An 18,942-nucleotide genomic window follows, 5' to 3' on the forward strand; every position below is an offset into this window, starting at 1 on the left:
ATTCGTTTTCTTTTTTTGTGGAAGGCTCTGAGAATTCATGCCAGTTTTTCCTTTGAAGTTATAAAGTCCACTTCATCATCGAAAAGAGCTATACTGCTATTGTTGGCAACAGTAAATAATGGCTGAAGAGAAGTAAATATCTCAGCAAATTATTCCTTCCCTTCTTTCTCATTGGGCTCATCCCCTAGTGATAATCAGCTTCAGTCTAGAAGGGAGAGAGGAACACAGAGAGCCAGTGGTCCAGGGAAGTGGTAGAAAGGATCAACCTCTACATGTAAGAGAGTCAGACAAATGTGCAAATGTATGCCAGAAACTGGCAAATTTCCTTTTGCGTTTCTGAAAATCCCTTTGAACTAAATGGAATTAACATGAAATTACGTTATACTCCAAGTGGAATTAGACACCTTACTTCTTCTTAGTGAAAGTGAATATGTTTTTAGGGGTAAAATGTACTCATTATTGAGTACTAACTTGTTCCCTTTTTATGGAAATGATTATAAATTCCAGAAGTAAAGCAGTACGCTGATTTTTTTCACTAGCACAATTAGTTCTACATTTTTTCTCCAGTTAGTAGTGTTCCCTTTGAAATATATGTGTCCTCTTAGAAGATATGTTAGAATATTTAAAACACTAAGTGTAGATTGTATAATGGGAAAGGAATGGAGTGGGGAATAAGCCTAGTCTTATTAAAACCAAAACAATGTGTTGCTATTTTAATATTTTTAAATCCTTTTATTTAGCATTTGTGACCAAAGGACCAACTATGTGATTGATAAATTTGCAAAGAACCTTCTATCCTCCATGCCTCGTGATGCAATTATCTTACTCAGAGGAGATCTGCCAGGGAATTCTCTCCGTTACATGCATTATTGTGAGGGACTGAGGCCAGATATTTCATTAGTGGATCAGGAAGTAAGTATGTGAGAAATATACTTAAAATATAGTAGTAGCAATTGTTTTAAAATGTGTATTTTAAAGAACTATTTCTTTTTTTTAACAGTGCATGAGTACAGTTTTCATGATCACTCTGAGGTAAAATATATATCACATTCTTTCCTTTATTGTAACTAATAGGATAAGTCATGTGTTTCTTCTTTGTTTTTTAAACTGAGTGTTTTAAGAATTAATATGTCTCAGATTCAAACAACATCCTAGGTCTCTAGTTCACATGGCAGACCATGACAATACTGTGTTGTAAATTTATTTTTAAATTGTTCTTTTACATCCAATCAGCTCAGCCATTCAAATTAACACTGCCCCCTGGTCCAGAGATTAAAATAAATTAGGCTGACTATAAAATAAGTCATACTGCAAGTAAGTAAACATTTCACTCAAAATAGAAATTATTAACCACAATTCTGTTATAGAATTTGTAAATTTTGTAGATATTATGACAAAAGTATGTTAGGAAAGGACTTGTGAAAATTTCAAGGTCTATTAAAACAATCTTCTGGAACTAAAAAAAATGTATTTAAACTATAGGATTTATTGTTTAAGCCATAAATAGTTAAAGAGAACAAATCTATCTCTACTCTTTTTAGAACAGTCATCAGGAAAAGAGAAATTCTTAACCTCGAAAAAGTACTATTAGTTTGATTGAGCAAATTATAGGCACAATACTGATTTTAAAAATTTTTTGAAAAAACAATACTTATTGAATAAATTTCATTCAATTAATAAATAATTAAAAATTTTGACAACACTTTAAACAGATTTGCAAATATAGGGAAATTTGAAAATCACACATATTTTTATAAGCAGTGTGCATTTATGTCATGTACACTAATGATTCATTTGGTCTTGATTAAAATGATCTAGAATCTGACAAAAGCTAGATCATTTGTTAATAATATGGTATACCATGATTTTAAATACAGGTACTATGGTTGAGAAGCTTGGATTTCAAAGTTAATTCAACCTGAGTTCACATCCTTATCCTCTCACTTCCTGGATGTATGACTTAGGGCTAAAGAGTTTTCCTTTCAGAACTTCTGTTTCCCTGTCTATAAAATGGAAATAATCATTAGGTAAGTAAGTTAGGATGCTTTTGAATGTAAGAAACAAAATCGCTAAGAGTAGCTTAAACTATGGGATTTTTAATCTCACAAAACAAGTAGTCTGGAGAAAGGAGCTTTTAGGATTGATAATACAAGCAGTTCCATGATGGCCGTGTTCTAGGGTAGCTTTTCTGCAGGTCTCTTGAATTGAAGGATGCCTGGTTCCAAACATTGCATGCAAAGTGCTTCTTCTGAGTTCTCTCTCTCTCTCTCTCTCTCTGTCTGTATTGGGAATAACATGTGCCCCAGATGCCCCTGCCAGACCTTTATTCAGGCCCCACTAACCAGTATTGGGTCACATGACTACTCCAAAAACTACTCACTAGCAAAGGAGAATGACTGTAACTCCCTGATTAAAACCAGGATTGTGTTAGCTGAAAAGAAGGATTGGCTGTTGAGTGGGCAATCAACAGTATCAGAAATAATTATTCTCACCTAAGGTTATTATGAGAATTGAATGAGAAACAGTAAGGTCCTAGTACAAAGTGGTTATTTAATGAATGTTACTATTCTCAAATAGGGGCTTCCCTTATAGCTCAGTTGGTAAAAAATCTGCCCGCAATGCAGGAGACCCCGGTTCAATTCCTGGGTTGGGAAGATTCCCTGGAGAAGGGAATCCACTCCAGTATTCTGGCCTGGAGAGACTGTATAGTCCATGGGGTCACAAAGGGTCGGACATGACTGAGCGACTTTGACTTTGACTTTTGATTCTCAAATACTGAAACTTATTGGGAAATAAACTCTAATTCAGTAAGTATTTTTTGAGTATTTCCAATATGTTGTGGTTCAGTAGCTAAGTCGTGTCCGATTCTTTTCAGCGCTGTGGATTGCATCCTGCCAGGCTCCTCGGTCCATAGAATTCTCCAGGCAAGAATACTGAAGTGGGTTACCATGCCCTCCTCCCGGGGATCTTCCCAATGCAGGGATCAAACCCATGTCTCCTGCATTGCAGGTGGATTTTTTACCACTGAGCCACCAGGGAAGCACCCTCTACATACTTAGATTAAAATTAATTTGTCACTTCTATTTAAATGACTTGTAGAGACAGGTAAAACATAAACATAATTGCTCAAGTGATGATATCCAAACTTTAATGAAGTCTTCTTTAAAAACTGAAATTTGTACATATAAAATTGTAGGATGAAGTATACATTAAGTATAGAATTAAAAAAAATTAATACTAATGATTTATTTTAACCAAAAGAATATGTAAGGACATGTAATTAACTTGGAGCTATTAATAAATTCAGATTATTAGCCAAGGGGTTTTTAACTTTGACGCCTAGGTTATGTGATTGAACTTCTCAAGGGCAGGGATTATATCTTCTTCACTGTAGGTCAAGCACTACTTGTTTTTGTTTTCTGAATGAATGAATGAAAGAACAGAGTAATGACACATCTCTTTATTTTGCCTAGGTTGTCTAGTCTGGCCATCAAAAAGGCATTTCAGCTTCAGCAAACATAGTTTGGGAACTATTCTGTGCCAGGCATTGTGCTAGGTGCAGAGGCAAGGAGGTGAAAAGATACAGTCTCTTTCCTATAGGAGCTCTCAGTCTAGTGAGGAATAGGCTAGAAGCTATAATCAAGGTAGGTACATCGTGCTACAGGAGCATCTTGTTCTGCTGTGAAAACTGGGGAGGACATCCTAGAGGAAGTGATGCTTAAGCTGGTTCTCAAAGTTCAGTACACTCCCTAGGTATAAGAACAGGAGGTCCTTCTGGTCATAAACTAGGTGCTGATTTTATTGATAGCTGATAATTATAACTTAAGACATAAAATCTAAGGTCTGAGTCATTAGAAGAATAGTGGCACATACCTTGGTTGCATTTGTATGTATTTTTCAATTATGTTTATATTTAATGAGTAACTCCACATTTGGTAACTTTTTCACCATCCTTGATAAACTTGGTTCTTTTTAAAGAAACATATTAAAAGCATGATATCACATGTTATCTTTCTGGCAGATGATGACTTATGAGTGGTATCTACCCAAGATGGCAAAGCATTTACCAGGCGTCAAGTTTCCTGGGAACCGGTGGAATCCTGTAGAAGGAATATTACCTAGTGGAATGGTCACATTTAATCTTTATCATTTTCTTGAAGTAAATAAACAGTAAGCATTCTTTTCATATAATAGCTTTTCTAAAATCTTAAGCTTTTCTAAAATTGTTTATGTAGCAGCTGTGCTTCATCCAAAAGACCAATTTTCTATACCTATTTCCCTGTCACTGGTGAGATTATCTTTGTAATTAAATTGAATATCTGTGCATAAATGAGACCAGGCAGAAATAAATGTTATTGTTCTGGGTAAAGGAAAAATAAAGACAGATTAGCAAGAATAGCAAATAAGATCTTAGTACAATTCAGAGAAATTGGAGATGTGCCTGCCTACTTGAAATCATTGCAGGTAGATCACAAGCAATTATAGTTTCCCCCTGATCAACACCATGGCCCCCTTTTAAGTTTAATGCAAATGTTTTCTGGGAATAATCACTATATAAAAATAGCTCAAGGATTTTTTTCTAAAGGATAAGGCATTTTTATAAATAAGAAAAACACCTACAGTTATGCTGACTGAGATAACATATGAGAATTGTGATATACTTCAGAACATAAAATTATTCATAGTTAAGGTCAAGAATAAATAACTCCTTCAGTGGTATACTGTTGAATATTTTTCCTGTCCCTGAAATGCTTGGGATTGTCCAGAGCCTGAAGAAGCAAACTTATTTCATAATTTCTATTCTCTTATAAAGAGGATTTCAGAAATTTTTATAAATTCCAAAGTTAAACTGTCCCTTACTAAGAACATAATGAAGTGGTACTTTGGTGTTCAGAGCCTGAAGTTTACTGTGGCTCATGAAGTCATATGAAGGTAATAGGTATAAATGTGCTGTGGAGTAATAATTAATTGTTCTATTTTGGAATAAAATATTAACAACATCTCCAAATAGGCATTTTTGGTGCAGTTTATTTAATTGAACGTCTTAAACACTAATTGAACCTACTATCTATCAGTTTGTATTAGGCAATAAAGTGAGACTCAGTTCCAGATTTAAGTAGACTACAATCTAGTTGTATATATACATAGATATGAATACAGTTAGCCATAATGGTGTAAGCTCTGTACTAACAAAGCCTTGTAAAGTGTAAGACACAGTAAATGTTCAATGTGTGTTTACTAAATGGATGACTTAATTGACAGTGTAAGCCAAATGTTCTGGGACCATGGATGAGGAAGCAATTAATTCTGCCGAGGGGCATTCATTCAGCATTTATTTAATAAACTTTGGGTATTAAAAATGTCCCAACACCTGTACTAGCTGCAGATGGATGGGTGTGATCCCTGCTGTTACCATCTTTGAGACAGATGTCAAGTGATGCCTTAAATGTGAAACAGATAAGTTATAGTATCAGCTGGTAAGCATGATAATACTGGTATGGATGAACTTTGGAGACTCAAAGACTAAGAAAGAATTTGCCAAGTAGATAGAACAGTTAGGATACAAAACAAATCCATGACCCCAGAAACTCCCTTTTTCTGCTCCTTTGTTGTTATACTGTGCCCAGACCCCTAGCCCTCAGAACCACGGATCTATCCTCTGTTACTATCAGATCAGATCAGTCTCTCAGTCGTGTCCAGCTCTTTGCGACCCCATGAATCGCAGCACGCCAGGCCTCTTCTGTTACTGTAGTTTTACCTTTTCCAGAATGTCATATAAATGGACTCATAAAGTATGTGACTTTTTGATACTAGCATCCCTTACTTTAGCAAAATGCCTCTGAGATCCTTCCAAGTTATTGTTGTGTATCAATAGTTTATTCCTTTTTGTTACTGAGTAATATTCCTTTGTATAGACGTACTGCAGTTTATCCATTCATCTATTCAAGGACATTTGGGCTGTTTCCAGTTATTTGTGAATAGAGCTGCTATAAACATTCATGTACAGGTTTGTGTATGAATATGTTTTCATACCTAGGAGTGGGATTATTGGATTTATTGGATTGTTTGTTTTCTTACTATTGAGTTTTGAGAGTTCTGTGTCTATTCTAGATGCAAATCTTTTATTAAACATGTGATATTTTTTCCTAGTCTTTTTGTTCTCTTCAAAGTGTCTTTTGCAGGTAATTTTTATTTTGATGAAATCCAATTATCATATTTCTCTTTTATGGATCATACTTTTTGATCTCCTGTCAAACAACTCTTGCCTAATGCCAGATCACAAAGATTATCTCATGTTTTCTTCTAAGATTTTTACAGTTTTATGTTTTATATCTCAGATCAGAAATCACTTTTGAGTTAATTTTTACAAGGGGCTTGCTTAGAACAAAGATATTTTTGCCTATGAATGTTATTTGTCCTAATATCATTTGTTGAAAACATTTATATTCTTTCTTCATTTAATTGCATTTGCACCTTTTTCTGTATTTACAAAAAAAAAAATACTTCTGGGGTTTTTGACTGGTTTTAATTTGATTAGGGTTTTCATGGCATATCTTTTTTTTTTTCTTATGCTTTTAGCCACCTACGTCATGTTTAAAGTGGGTTTCTTGTAGATAGCACATATTTGACTCTTGTTTTATTATCCATTCTGACAATTTGTCTATCATTTCATTTATATCCAGACCATTTGCATTAATGTAAATATTGACATGTTTTAGATGTACATCTATCCCTTTATTACTTGTTTTCCGTTTGGTCTTCTGTTTTTCATTCCACTGTTTCCCTTCCTGCTTTCTTTTGGATAATTTGATTTTTTTTTAGCATTCCATGTTACTGTGTCTCTTGGTAAATTTTTTTCAGTGGTTGCTCTTAGAATTACAGTATACAGACATATTTAACTATCACAATCTATTTATTACTTTTGGAGAAGGAAATGACAAACCACTCCAGTACTCTTGCCTGGAAAATCCCACGGATGGAAAAGCCTGGCAGGCAATAGTCCATGGGTCACAAGAGTCGGACATCTCTTAGTGACTAAACCAATTTACTACTTCAAGTGAACTGTAGAAATCTTACTGGCGTGTAAGCTCCTTTACTCCACTTTTGATTGTGTTGTCAAACATGTTATATTAGACATGTGATGATTTTTGTTTTCAACATATGTTTTTTAATTTAAGAGAAAAAGTAGTCTTAGATATCTGTTCAGATATTTACCAGATCTGTTGCTCTTCCTTCAATCCTGGTGTTCGAGCTTTCCATCTTGTATCATTTTTCTCCCTTCTGAAGTTAGTCCTTTAGCATTTCTTTCAGAACAAGACTGTTAGCAGTGAATTCTCTTAGTCTTTCTTTACCCAAAAAAGTCTTTATTTCACCTTCATTTTTGAAGGATATTTCTGGATATGTAATTCTGGGTTGGATAGTTCTTTTTTTTCTCTCATCACTTTAACAGTGTTATTTTATATCCTTTTGCCATGCATGGCTTCTGTTGAGAAATCTGCAGTTATTCAAATCATCGTTTACCTTGTATGAAATGTGTTGTTTTTCTCTGACTGCTTTCAAGATTTTTTGTCTTTAATTTTAAGCAATTTGATTATGATGTATCTGGGCATGAATTTCTTTGAGTTTAACCTGCTTGGGATTTACTAAGTTTCGTGAATCTAAACGATTATGTCTTTCACAAAAGTTGGAAGTTTTCTGACGTTATTTCTTTAAGTACTTTTCCTGCTCCACCTTTTTTCTCTTCTTTTGGGATTCTGATGACTCCAGTGTTAGACCTTTTGATATTGTTCCACAGGTACCTAAGACTCTATACTTTAAGTATTTTTTCCTCTTTGTTTAAATTATACAATTTCTCTTAATCTAGCTTCAAGTTCATTTACACACATTCTGTCTTTCTAAAATTGTATGAAGCCCATCCAGTGGAGGAGTAATGGGAGTTTGCTCCCAATCTTTGGAACCACGGCTCCTCTGGTTAGCGAGCAGCGTCCACTTCCACAGAGTTGCAGGAACCTGCCCAGCTGCCACTGTGCTGCTGCTTCTGCTGCTGGCACAGTACTGTCTGGTGCCCAGGGAAAGAGGGAAAGGAAAAAGTTCTGGGGATTTCCTCTGCTCTTTCAATCCTTACAAGTTCCTTTTCCTGCTCCTTGGAGTCAGGAAAAAAGCAAGAGGAAGGCTTCTCTTGAGATCTTTTTGTTCTCACTTGGTATGTATTTTGGGTTTCAGGCTTCCTTGAGTTCAGGCCAGGTAATCCTGGAAGATGAACAGGAGTAAACTCACCACGGATTTGGTGGAACTCAGAATTCTGCTTTCTTCCCTCAATCTTCTTTCTACCATTTACTGTTCAGAGTCTTCAGATAGTTGTTCCATGTTTAGATTTCAGAATTAATTTAGAGATAAAGAGCCTATCCTCAGGCTACTTCTGGGCTACTCAGAAGGATTTGTAAATGAAAATCATAGGTTCAATAAAATAATGCTAAAAGAGATTAAAAGTAAAATGCAATGGAAATTGGAGGACAGAAAGACTACTAGTATTAGTAGTACTACTAATACGAAGACATGTTTCCACCTATAAAATTTAGAAGGTAGCAAATAATATGTCTATTTACACATGAGACAGAACCACAGACTCTTTCCTTGTGTTTGTCCCTTTGTCCCCACCTGATTTCTTTTGATTTCTGTGTCAAAAACAGGTAGGTTTTATTATTTATGTCTGTGTGCTTCCCTTCAATCTCCAGACAGCTTTTTTCCCCCACTAATATAAATTTAAAGCAATCTACTGGCAGAGATTTAAAGAAACCAAAATGTTCACAAATAGTTTATTGGTAACTGAGGTTTAGAGTAAAAAATGACCCTTCCTGAGTTATATGTATTTGGCATTTAGAACCTTAAGCTGATAATACATATTTTTCTGTCTTCAATAGAAAAGAAACGTTTGTTTGCATAGGAATTCACGAAGGCGACCCAACCTGGAAAAAGAATTATTCACTTTGGCCATGGGGTTCTTGTGACAAATTAGTTTCTTCAGAGATTGTATTCAACCCTGAGGAGTGGATTAAACTTACGAGAAATATCTACAACTGGACTGAAAGCTATGGAAGGTATGGAGGGCAGTTGTTTGCCATCAGTGTGTAGCTGTTTTGTGTGCCTAAAAAACTCACTGAATTTTGAAATGCCTTTTAATTTTTTAGATTTTTTTTTGTTTTTTATTAGTAGTTAATATTGCTATTTGCTGCCCACAGAGTACCGTGATAGAGAAGGAGAACTTATATTTCTTGTCCTCAGGCTTGAAGAACAATGGAGAGGTGGAGGAAAGGCAGTGATGGTTAAGTGGGCACCACGTAGTTAGATATGTGCCACCATCCACATCCAGCTCTTGTAATGCCACATGGTCCGTCATCCTGTACCTCAGACCCTAAAAGTGGGAGAGATTCGTGAACTGAAGCAGAGCTTTAAAGCTCATTCTGTTGTCCCTAATAGTCTCCACCCACATAAACTTGTCACTTTTATTTGTTTTCTTCAAGAATGGCAGATCAGGGACTTCCCTGGTGGTCCAGTGGTTAAGACTCCCCACTTCCACAGCAAAGGGCTCAGGTTCCATCCCTGGTCAGAGAACTAAGATCCCACATGCCACATGGTGTGGCCAAAACAAGAAAAAAAAAAAAAAGAATGGCAGATCACTTCTCTGTAGGAAGACTGGGATTTAAGTAACTTTTTCTTCACAACTGTTTGCCGTTAGCCTCGTTCTGTTGTTTTGATTAGTCTTCCTGGAAGCATCTCTACCTATAGTTGACTCTCTCCCATATGGAAAATGAGTCACCATCTAAAGATAGGCTCTCTATTGCCTATTTTTTAAATTAAATAATGAATTATGCAAAGATTAGATAATTACTGCTTATAATTCAAGTGGGTAACTGTTCCCTTCTCCAGAGAATCTTCCCAACCCAAGGATCGAACCCAGGTCTCCCGCATTGCAGGCAGATTCTTTACCAGCTGAGCCACAAGGGAAGCCCAAGACTTCTGGAGTGGGTAGCCTATCCCTTCTCCAGAGGATCTTCCTGACTCAGGAATCAAACTGGGGTCTCCTTCATTGCAGGCAGATTCTTTACCAACTGAGCTATAAGCCTGTATTCAAGAGCAACACTCAAAATCATATGAACAAATGGTACCGAAGATTTCTGAGTCGATATGAGCAAACAGACCCCACTGCTGTGCTCCAGCCAGAGCTGGATAAGTAGTTGTATATCAAAGTACTCTGTGACCATTGTGAGGAAAAGCTGGAAAATCCCCTGTTCTCCAAACAGCCGATGACAGTACAGATACACAGCATCACTCACTGCCTCCATTTTGTCAAAGTAGATACATGCTAAGAGAAATTTTAATTAAGTGGGAAAAAATCGGCAAACGGTTTAGCCAGTGCTCTTTGAGCAGCATCCTAGCTCCAACAACGATTTATCAAAGCCAGGAGTCCCCTCTTCTCACAGCTCTATGGCTTTCAGCTGTGCCCACAGAGGGACCCAGACCTCACCCCTACCCCATTGCCCGCCTGACAGCTCTCGGGAAGCCTCCAGCCTCTTCCCACTGAGCTTTAGTGTGCTCCTGTGAGGCAGTGGGGCTCATCATGCAGATTACAAATGCATTTACCAAAACCTCAGATTCCTAACCATCAAATATTTCTAAGGGAATAAGTTTGTTACTTTGGTCTCTATCTGTTCTTCAAGATGCAACCTATTTTATTTGCCTTGTAAGATTATAAAACAAAAATGACATGTCCGTAATAATAAAGGTAACTGGCAGGAAAATGTTACCATTTTCTTCTAACTACAGGTTTGATCCTTCTTCCTGGGAATCTGTGGCCAATGAAGAGATGTGGCAAGCAAGGTGACTAACTTATACTTTCAGTTTGCAGTCTACTTTTAATGTAGTAGAAGTAGCTTGTGGCAGTTTTCATTTGGGGAGCAGTGGGGCATGGTGATAATAAAAGTAATATTTATGAGCGATTATTTTGTTTGGGGCATTGTACTAATTGTTACTAAGGCATAATCTCATTTCATCCATACAACAACCTGTGGAGAAGTCAATCTTACCCCATTTTACAAAAAGAACGAACTGAAGACAGAGAGGTTACTTGTAGGCCGCACAGCTCTACCAATAGAGTCCAAAATTCACCTCTCTCTGACTGGAACATTCATCACTCCTGTGCTCTCCCGCCTCCACTAAACCAAAGTCAGTGTAATTGATTAAGGAGAGATTGATAATTACCACCCTGTCCCATGTGTAATGTGCTAGTTAGTTATTTAAGCACTTATTGAAAACTTCCTAGAAACCAGGCACCGTGCTAGGCTTGGAGGCTACACATTGGAATACAACACAGTTCCTATTGTCAGTGGAGCAGACAGACATATTCCAAGAGATTTGACTGTTCACGTGCTAGATGCTGGACTTCCCTGTTCCTATGTGAAATGAACACTTCACAGTGATGCTCTTGTCTCTCTGTGTTCCTGCCATTATTTTAAAATATTCAAAATACCTAACACTAACTAACAGACTTTGGCCTAAAATGTAAAAGGCCTAAGTGGCGCAGACAGGGGTACCAAGTATGAAGTACTTCCTCCAGGAAAAATGGATTGATGCCCACTCTGGGCCAGGGGCTGAGTGCACCAGAAATTGAATTAGGGTGTAATATGTTTAAAGAGGATTTTTTTTTAATTGTCAAGAAATATGGTTCTTGACAAAATAACAATTACAAAAAAGTGTTTGTAGTAGTGTTTTGGAAATGTCAGAAAATTGCATATTTCAAGTTATCAACCCGGTTATAAGAACAAATACTTGCTTTGAGGGACTAATCAAAGATATACCAAATGTTTGCACGATTCTTCAGTGTGACAGTGTGGGAAAGCTTGGGGAGAAATCACATGAAGAAAGCAGGTCATTATTCAGGCAGGTATTGATTTAATTGGAGTGCTGAATACAATTCGGATGAGTTCATGTGGTCAAAGAGTCCAGCCACCTTTGAAGAACTGGTCACACACGGCATGAGCCGTCGTGATGGGTATCTTCGGGGATGTGCTGACAGACTCAGCAAGTCTCCCCTCCCAGCTGCTCTTGCACAGTGAAGATGTACATCTGGAGGGAAGGTGATGCACAACAGTGATGATGAACAGAATGCAGCGTCTTGGGGTGGGGGAGGGCTACTGTTGGTTCAGAGTAAACTTCTGTGAATATGAAAGAAGTGAAAAGAATACGATAAAGGGTTCTGTATGATCCTCATCAATGGAAAAGTCTGGCCGATTTAGTTTTGAATGTGAAATTGATGTGAACACCCTCCCACTCCCAGGATGAAAACACCGTTCTTCATCTTTAACCTGGCAGAAAGTGCAAGTTTGCCTTCAAATGTGAAAGCTCAACTGTACACTCACGCCTATAACGTATGTTGCACTTTTACATATATAAATACATTTGGTGGGAGGGTAGTGGTGACTGTTTGGGATGTAAAGAGAGTGTATCACAGAGTTTTTACTTTTTTTGTTTCCAGCTTTATTTGGCATTATAAATCAGTACAAATGGAAAAACAGTCATGTGTCTCTCAAATAATATTTAAAGTAAATGACCGTGGTTGACAAAATAATGTAAGAAGTTCATGTCCTCATCTCCAGAACTTGTGAATATGTGGCCTTACACGGCAAAGGGCACATTGCAGGTGTGATTAAGGATCCTGAGGTGGGGAGATTATCCTAGATTATCCAGGTGGGCCTAATATAATCACAGGGGTCCCTAGAAGAAGGAGGCAGGAAGGTCAGAGTCAGAGAAGGAGACATGGCATTGCAAGCAGAGGTCAGAAAGAGATTTGAAGATTGCCAGGTAGCTGGCCTGAAAGATGGAGGAAGGGGCCACAAGTTAGGAAGTGCAGGCAGCCTCTGAAAGCTAGAAAAGGCAAAAAAAAAAAAAAAAACCAAACAGATTCTAGAGCCTCTAGAAATATATGATACATTTATATTGTTTTAACTGCTGTTTTAACCACTACATTTGTGCTGATTTGTTACAACAGTAATAGGAAACTAAGATGATGGCTTTATTTTCTTAAAAAGCAGTTCTGATGGGTCGCCCTCTATACAAAAGTCATGACCCTGGCAACACTTGAAACGATCGGACCATGGCTGGTTGAGATTTCATGAGAGAGAGAAAGGGTCGTGGAGAATAACCCCAGGAAGCCAGACAGCCAGGCACGCTAAGGCTCTTGCTTAGCTGGTCCTCTGTGATGGGAACGAGGGTACAGACCAGAGGCTTGCTTTGCTGTAGCACTGTGTTAACAAGGCCCTGCTTTTCTGTGGTTTATAGCACTGGCCTCTTCCCCGCCTTCTGAGATAGTCTTGGAGCCTGCAGTATAGGAAACAGACATCCTGGCAAAAGCCAGTGAGAACGGAGCCCAGGAGCTGTATGTCTAGCAAGTGATTATTTATGCTGTCTCTGGGCTGCTGTGGATCTACTCAGCCAGGGCATTTGTTTGGGACTGAGTCAAAATAGCATGGTGTCCAATTAGTGTGACAGCTTTTACTCCTCAATTGTGTGCTTATTGGTCCATGGTTTACTCATGTATTCATTTACTCACAGAGCATTTATGGAGCACCCAGTCTGTACCAAATACTGTGATGGAGATGATCAGGCATTGGCCCTGCTGTCAAATGGGCACACGCCAGAGAGGGAGATATAAGATAAAGTCCTGTTAGTAGTGAGAAATACAAGAGCTGTGCAGGGGTGCCACGGGACACTGAGAGGCATATGAGCACAGCCTCCTGGGGAGAGGTGGCGCAGAAGGGAGGGAAAGCTGCCACAGGAGATGTCACTACAGTGTCATCTTGAAAGATCAGAGGAAGCCAGCCAGACACATGTGGTGCAGGAAACCACAGGGATAGAGGTGGACACCTCCGAGGTGCCCATCAAGGACAGCCAGGGACTAGATACAGGAAGCAGTGTTCTGGAGTTCTGACTGGCAGTCAGGGAGTCCCGGTTCAAGGCCTGCTCCACCATTCACTGTTAACTGTGGGCCAATTAACCTTTCTATTTTTTCTTTCAAAAAAAAAAGTGGATTGTAAATTTTATAGATTATCTCTCACATCCTGGCCATGTCAGATCCATTTCATCTCTAATACCCTGTGATTCTGTGAAAAACAAGTCATATTTAGTTGGGAGGAATCTGAGACTTAGTACTATTTTATGTTCTCATCAGTGATCTGTTCCGTGGTCAGTCGTTAGGCCACCACTAAAGCCAGTTCATGGATTTATTGTCCCTTTGGGCCTGCAGGCATTACTCTGTTCAGTGAACACAAGTCTGTAACATAGTCTATAGGTATCTCCTTCACGTGTGTCTCCAGGTATGTGACATCATTTGCAAGACAAAGGAGCTCAAATACTTGAGTCAACACAAATCACCTCCTCGCACAGGTTTTTCAAGAACATTCTTGTTAGGTATAGAAGATATTTTTGTTATTATTTACATTGTCCTGCTCAATAGTTATCCAGAACATTAAGTTCAGGTGTACTGGGAAAGCAAGAATGATCTGTTATCTTTAGGAATACAGTTGATACACTGAAGATGCCCCCCAAACTAGAATATGTTCCACTAAACTTAGTGTCACAAAGATTCACGCTTAGAGGAGGAAATACAATTCCCACGTGATGAAAAATGACTGTTAGCTTCTTAAGATACAGCACATGTGACTAATGGCCCATCCAGAATGAGCTGATGAGACACCAGGATCAGAGTGTTTTAGAAAAGGGTAGTATGGCTGTTCTGATGTCCGAAGACATAGCAGGGAGGTTGTGAGTGAGCCTCTTATTCTCTTGAGCCATTGGAAAGTGCTTACTGAGTTGCTGGCATCCATCTTGCACTCCAAAATCTAATCAGGATTTTGAAAACGGCTAAGAAAAGAACCTGAGCAGTTCCTGAGCACCGACTTTGTGCAGGGCAGCCTGCCGTGCATTTTACACATGTCCCTCTTTGGAGGGAGGCTCAGGAAGAGGAGCAGCAGATAGGGAAAATAAAAAAGACTATGAGAAAAAGTAGAGAAGCTTTGGACATTTTACCAAGAAAATAAAATGCTGACTTAATAGCTTTGAAGTCTATGAAAAGTACGAGGTGACTCTTTCCTATTTTATGGAGTGAAGGCAAAGGGAAAATAGCTTTAAAAGGCAACTTCGGGACGAAGAGTTATTAAATATCAAAATGACATAAAAAATACAGATTGGGGAATTTTTCATGGGGATGTTGTTTTGAAAAAGACTGGATATGCATTTGTCTACTCTAGAGTAGGAGTTGGGGAAACAGATAATATAATCGGGTCCCTTTCAACTGAATGATGTAATGAGTATAGTTCTAATTCAAAAAGCCCTTGTCCCTGGAGAAAGCATCATTACTTGTCCTGTGCTCTCATGGAGGCTACTGGATAACTCAAGTGCCTGTGGATTTGACTTCAATTTGATAATCCCCAAGAAGGTTGTGAAATTCCCCAATAAGCAAGCATAATATTGTTTTGTAGATTTGCATCTACTTTTTTGGTTTATTTGTTAATTTTTTATCTTTTTCCTCTAGAAAACTCAATATTAAAGATTCTAATTCTATCCAATCAACACTATATCTGATATTGAAAAACAAAATTCTGAATTCCTGGGGGCAGAGTTTTAACTATGAAAATTGTTATTTTAGGACACTGGAGATTTTCAACATCTCACTTTAAGGGTGTCTCTTAAATTATATTATGCCCAGCCTGTTGGATGCTGGATTTGTTAGAGGTTTTCTATTGCTACTATTGTTAATACTGTTGTTTATAATGTAGAGAGAATTTTATGTAAAAATGAGGGACAAAATTGAAATTTCTTCAAGTTCTTTTTCCATGCAGTTTTCTAAAGAAAGTTACTTTTTTTTTCTTTAATAGCTAAATTTAGAGTTTCAACCTTTCTGCCTGTTGAGTAAATAGCTTTCCATGAATTAGAACCAAATCCCTTTCCCAGAACATCTTTCTGGAGGAAGAGCATTCTGTCCTGACCCAGTGTGTCTAAAGTTCCCTCCGCAACATCCAAAAAACCCCAGAAACAGCTTTATATGAAATGCATTTGCCTCCTGCTACTGTAATAATTACAGTATCATCCTTGCATTTTCTGCATGGCCTAGCAACGATTAGATTTTTACTACAGGCTGCTTGCATTTATTTTTCCCTGTGTTATTAATTCCTTTGTGTTTTCTAGTCTTTTTTAAAAAGTCAAGGGATAACAATGGAATGTCAATGTTCTTGCTGTCTTCCAGCTTTATAAGGAGATTGTCTATTTACGAAAGGAACACCCGGTGAATTGGCACAAGAACTACGCCATCTCCTGTGAACGGATGCTGCGCCTTCAGGAAAGAAGTGCAGACCCTGAAGTCTTGTTATCTGAAACCATCAGACACTTCCGTCTCTACACTCGCAAGGCCCAGAATGATCCCCAGCTGGCCGATATTTCAGTTGCTCTAAAGCACCTAAGAAAGGAACTACGAAGTCTGAGAAATATGAAAAATGGCTGAGACAGCAAACTGTGAAAAACCGGCTCAGCTTTCAGCTTCCAAAATTCCCAAGTCCAAAAGTTTTTCCTCCAAGAAAAGAAATGGCATTAAAAAACGGAAGACTAGGTCATCTCCCAGATATAAGTAACATGGTGTTATAAGTAAAACAGTAACGGTACTGTTTTACGGCGGAGTTAGAAACTGAGATGTGCTATTTCCACAAATTCTATTTAGCCTGTGTTACTGAATTAGCATTTCAGTGAGAATATTTTGAAAAATCTTCCTACTTACACAACCTTTCATCAAATGACTTGCTTGATTAAATTCTAGCAAAGAATGAACTATTTTCATATACTTAAAATATCGACCATGAATCTTAAGGGCCCTGCTTATTGGGATTGGTATTAAAATTAAATTCTTAAAATATTAATACCAGACCAAAGACATTCTCTGGCTCCCAGAAATGAAATTATTATTATTTTTTTTAATAAATCTTGTTAACACTTCAAGCTAGAGTACTGTTTGGGGTGTGGGGGATGGGGGGGCATTGGTTTTCTTTCTTTCTTTTTTTTTTTTTTTTTGAGTAGCTGTAGTTATTACATAATCTCACACTTCAAACTAAATACCAACCAGATGATATTTTGGAAAAAAGTTAAGGTTTTATTGTGTTCGATCATTCTCTGAAATCACTAAAAAAGTAAAGCTAATTGTTTGCTTTTTTTTTTTTTCAGTTGCTTAAACTGGCAAGTAAAAAGGATTTTGTCTTTCCTTAATTAATTTTATATTCATGTTTTACTTCTATTTGGACTCATAAATCTGGACCCAATAATTAGGAGGCTTCCTGCTGCCAAAAGGGGGGGCAGTGGGGGTTCAGGGGTGTGGGGAAGTGGTTCAATAAATTCATTTCTGTTACAAGCATCTTTTATACATATTACTAAAGAGAACATAGTAAGAAATGCAAATAATAGTTCTTTATTTTATTATGACAGTTAATTAATAGCAACCTGTTTTAATGAATAAAGTCACTCAGAGTCCTTCAGCACTTCCTAAGTAGAGGCCTGAATCTGTAGGGATTCTTTTCCCCCAATTGTATAGCTCCTAAACTCCAAGCACTATATAGGCCCCTGTATAGAAATGCTCACTAATGAAGAGGGAGGGCTAGAAGCTTGTCTGCATTCAAAGATCACTGGTGAGTCATTCAGCAAGAAAAGGCCCCTTACCAGGAATAGTCACAGTTCCGTGGCATTGTACTAGCGAAAGGGTCTGATCAAAGGTCTCCTGTGGAGCTTGCATGGTTCCCTTTCATACTACGACCATAATTAAAACCACTAATTCTCTTTTAAAATGCTGCAGGATGCCATGTAGGCATCTGTCTGGAGTGTCCTTTGTGATGTCATAAGCTGTTAAGGACCAGTGCCGAGGGCTTTTGAGTGAAATGCCAGTCATGAAGGTGCTTCAAGACAAGGGTGCCTCTAAAAGCTTGACAGGGCCTTGACTGCACAATTCGAGCTGAATTTGCCCCTTGTCAGCTGCCAGTAAATAAATCTCAAAGGGGGAAAAGCTGAAGTTTCATTACCTGATCCATGGGGCTTTGTTGGTTTTGGCACCACACAGGGGAAGCCCTTGCCCCTCCATTCTCTGGATTTGAAGATGTCCATCGGAGCCTGCAGCGCCTGGACAGGGTTCAGAGCGGAACCTTTTGAAGAGTGTCAATAGTTGTAACAGTTCAGCTGTTAGGAAGACAAATAAATGGAGGAGCTCATTAATCCGCTTTTGGCTCTCAGTGCCTTTTGCCCTTTTATCACAGCCTTATTAGGCTCCTACTCATCTTGAACCAGAAAAAAATGAATTGAAGTTGTTGAGTACTAATTGGCAAAGACTTTTAATCATGGGCCAAGAACTTTCACTGACTTGAAAGTAACTTCTCCACAGGGAAGAACCAAAAACCTGGTTTACCTTAAAACAAAAAACCTGTTGGAGTTCAGTGTGGTGTAAAAATTTAAGGAAGCATTGAGAAATTGTCTCAGTTGATCCATTTGAAGGAATTATGTAAGATTATGATTTCTACTTTTCTTTTTAAACAGTGCAGTAAAATTCATATACTCATTCCCTGGAAATGCACTGTCTTTATTTTTTCAGAAGAGACACTGTGTGTGTGTGAGATGATCACGTTGGTTTTTGAAATCTATATTCTGTATACGGAATAATATGTAAATGTTCATTTCAGCATCTACCCACACATCTTGTTTTGGAGTAATATTTCCTACTTATGGCCATAAGTATGGCAAATGAGGGCCTCTTTAAATATCTGCATTTTAAATGTCTGTCCACGCTATGATGCCTCATATACATCTGAATATGCTTTGCATATTGACTGTTGTCAGATGCTGCCTAGATTATTCTGTATTTGT

At 37.9% G+C, this 18,942-nt stretch overlaps 1 protein-coding gene across 1 annotated transcript in view; it reads left to right on the forward strand.

Moving 5' to 3' along the window:
* Nucleotides 1–18,511, forward strand: part of TMEM260 (transmembrane protein 260) — a 72,000-nt gene extending 53,489 nt beyond the window's left edge. The window contains 6 exon segments of the mRNA XM_070797648.1: nucleotides 741–912; nucleotides 4,022–4,170; nucleotides 8,922–9,098; nucleotides 10,825–10,878; nucleotides 12,335–12,425; nucleotides 16,298–18,511. Coding sequence (XP_070653749.1) covers nucleotides 741–912; nucleotides 4,022–4,170; nucleotides 8,922–9,098; nucleotides 10,825–10,878; nucleotides 12,335–12,425; nucleotides 16,298–16,552 — 898 coding nt within the window. The 3' untranslated portion in view covers nucleotides 16,553–18,511.
* The last annotated feature ends 431 nt before the right edge of the window (nucleotides 18,512–18,942 follow it).

Source organism: Bos indicus, chromosome 10, assembly GCF_029378745.1.
Source record: "Bos indicus isolate NIAB-ARS_2022 breed Sahiwal x Tharparkar chromosome 10, NIAB-ARS_B.indTharparkar_mat_pri_1.0, whole genome shotgun sequence".
NCBI lineage: Eukaryota > Metazoa > Chordata > Mammalia > Artiodactyla > Bovidae > Bos > Bos indicus.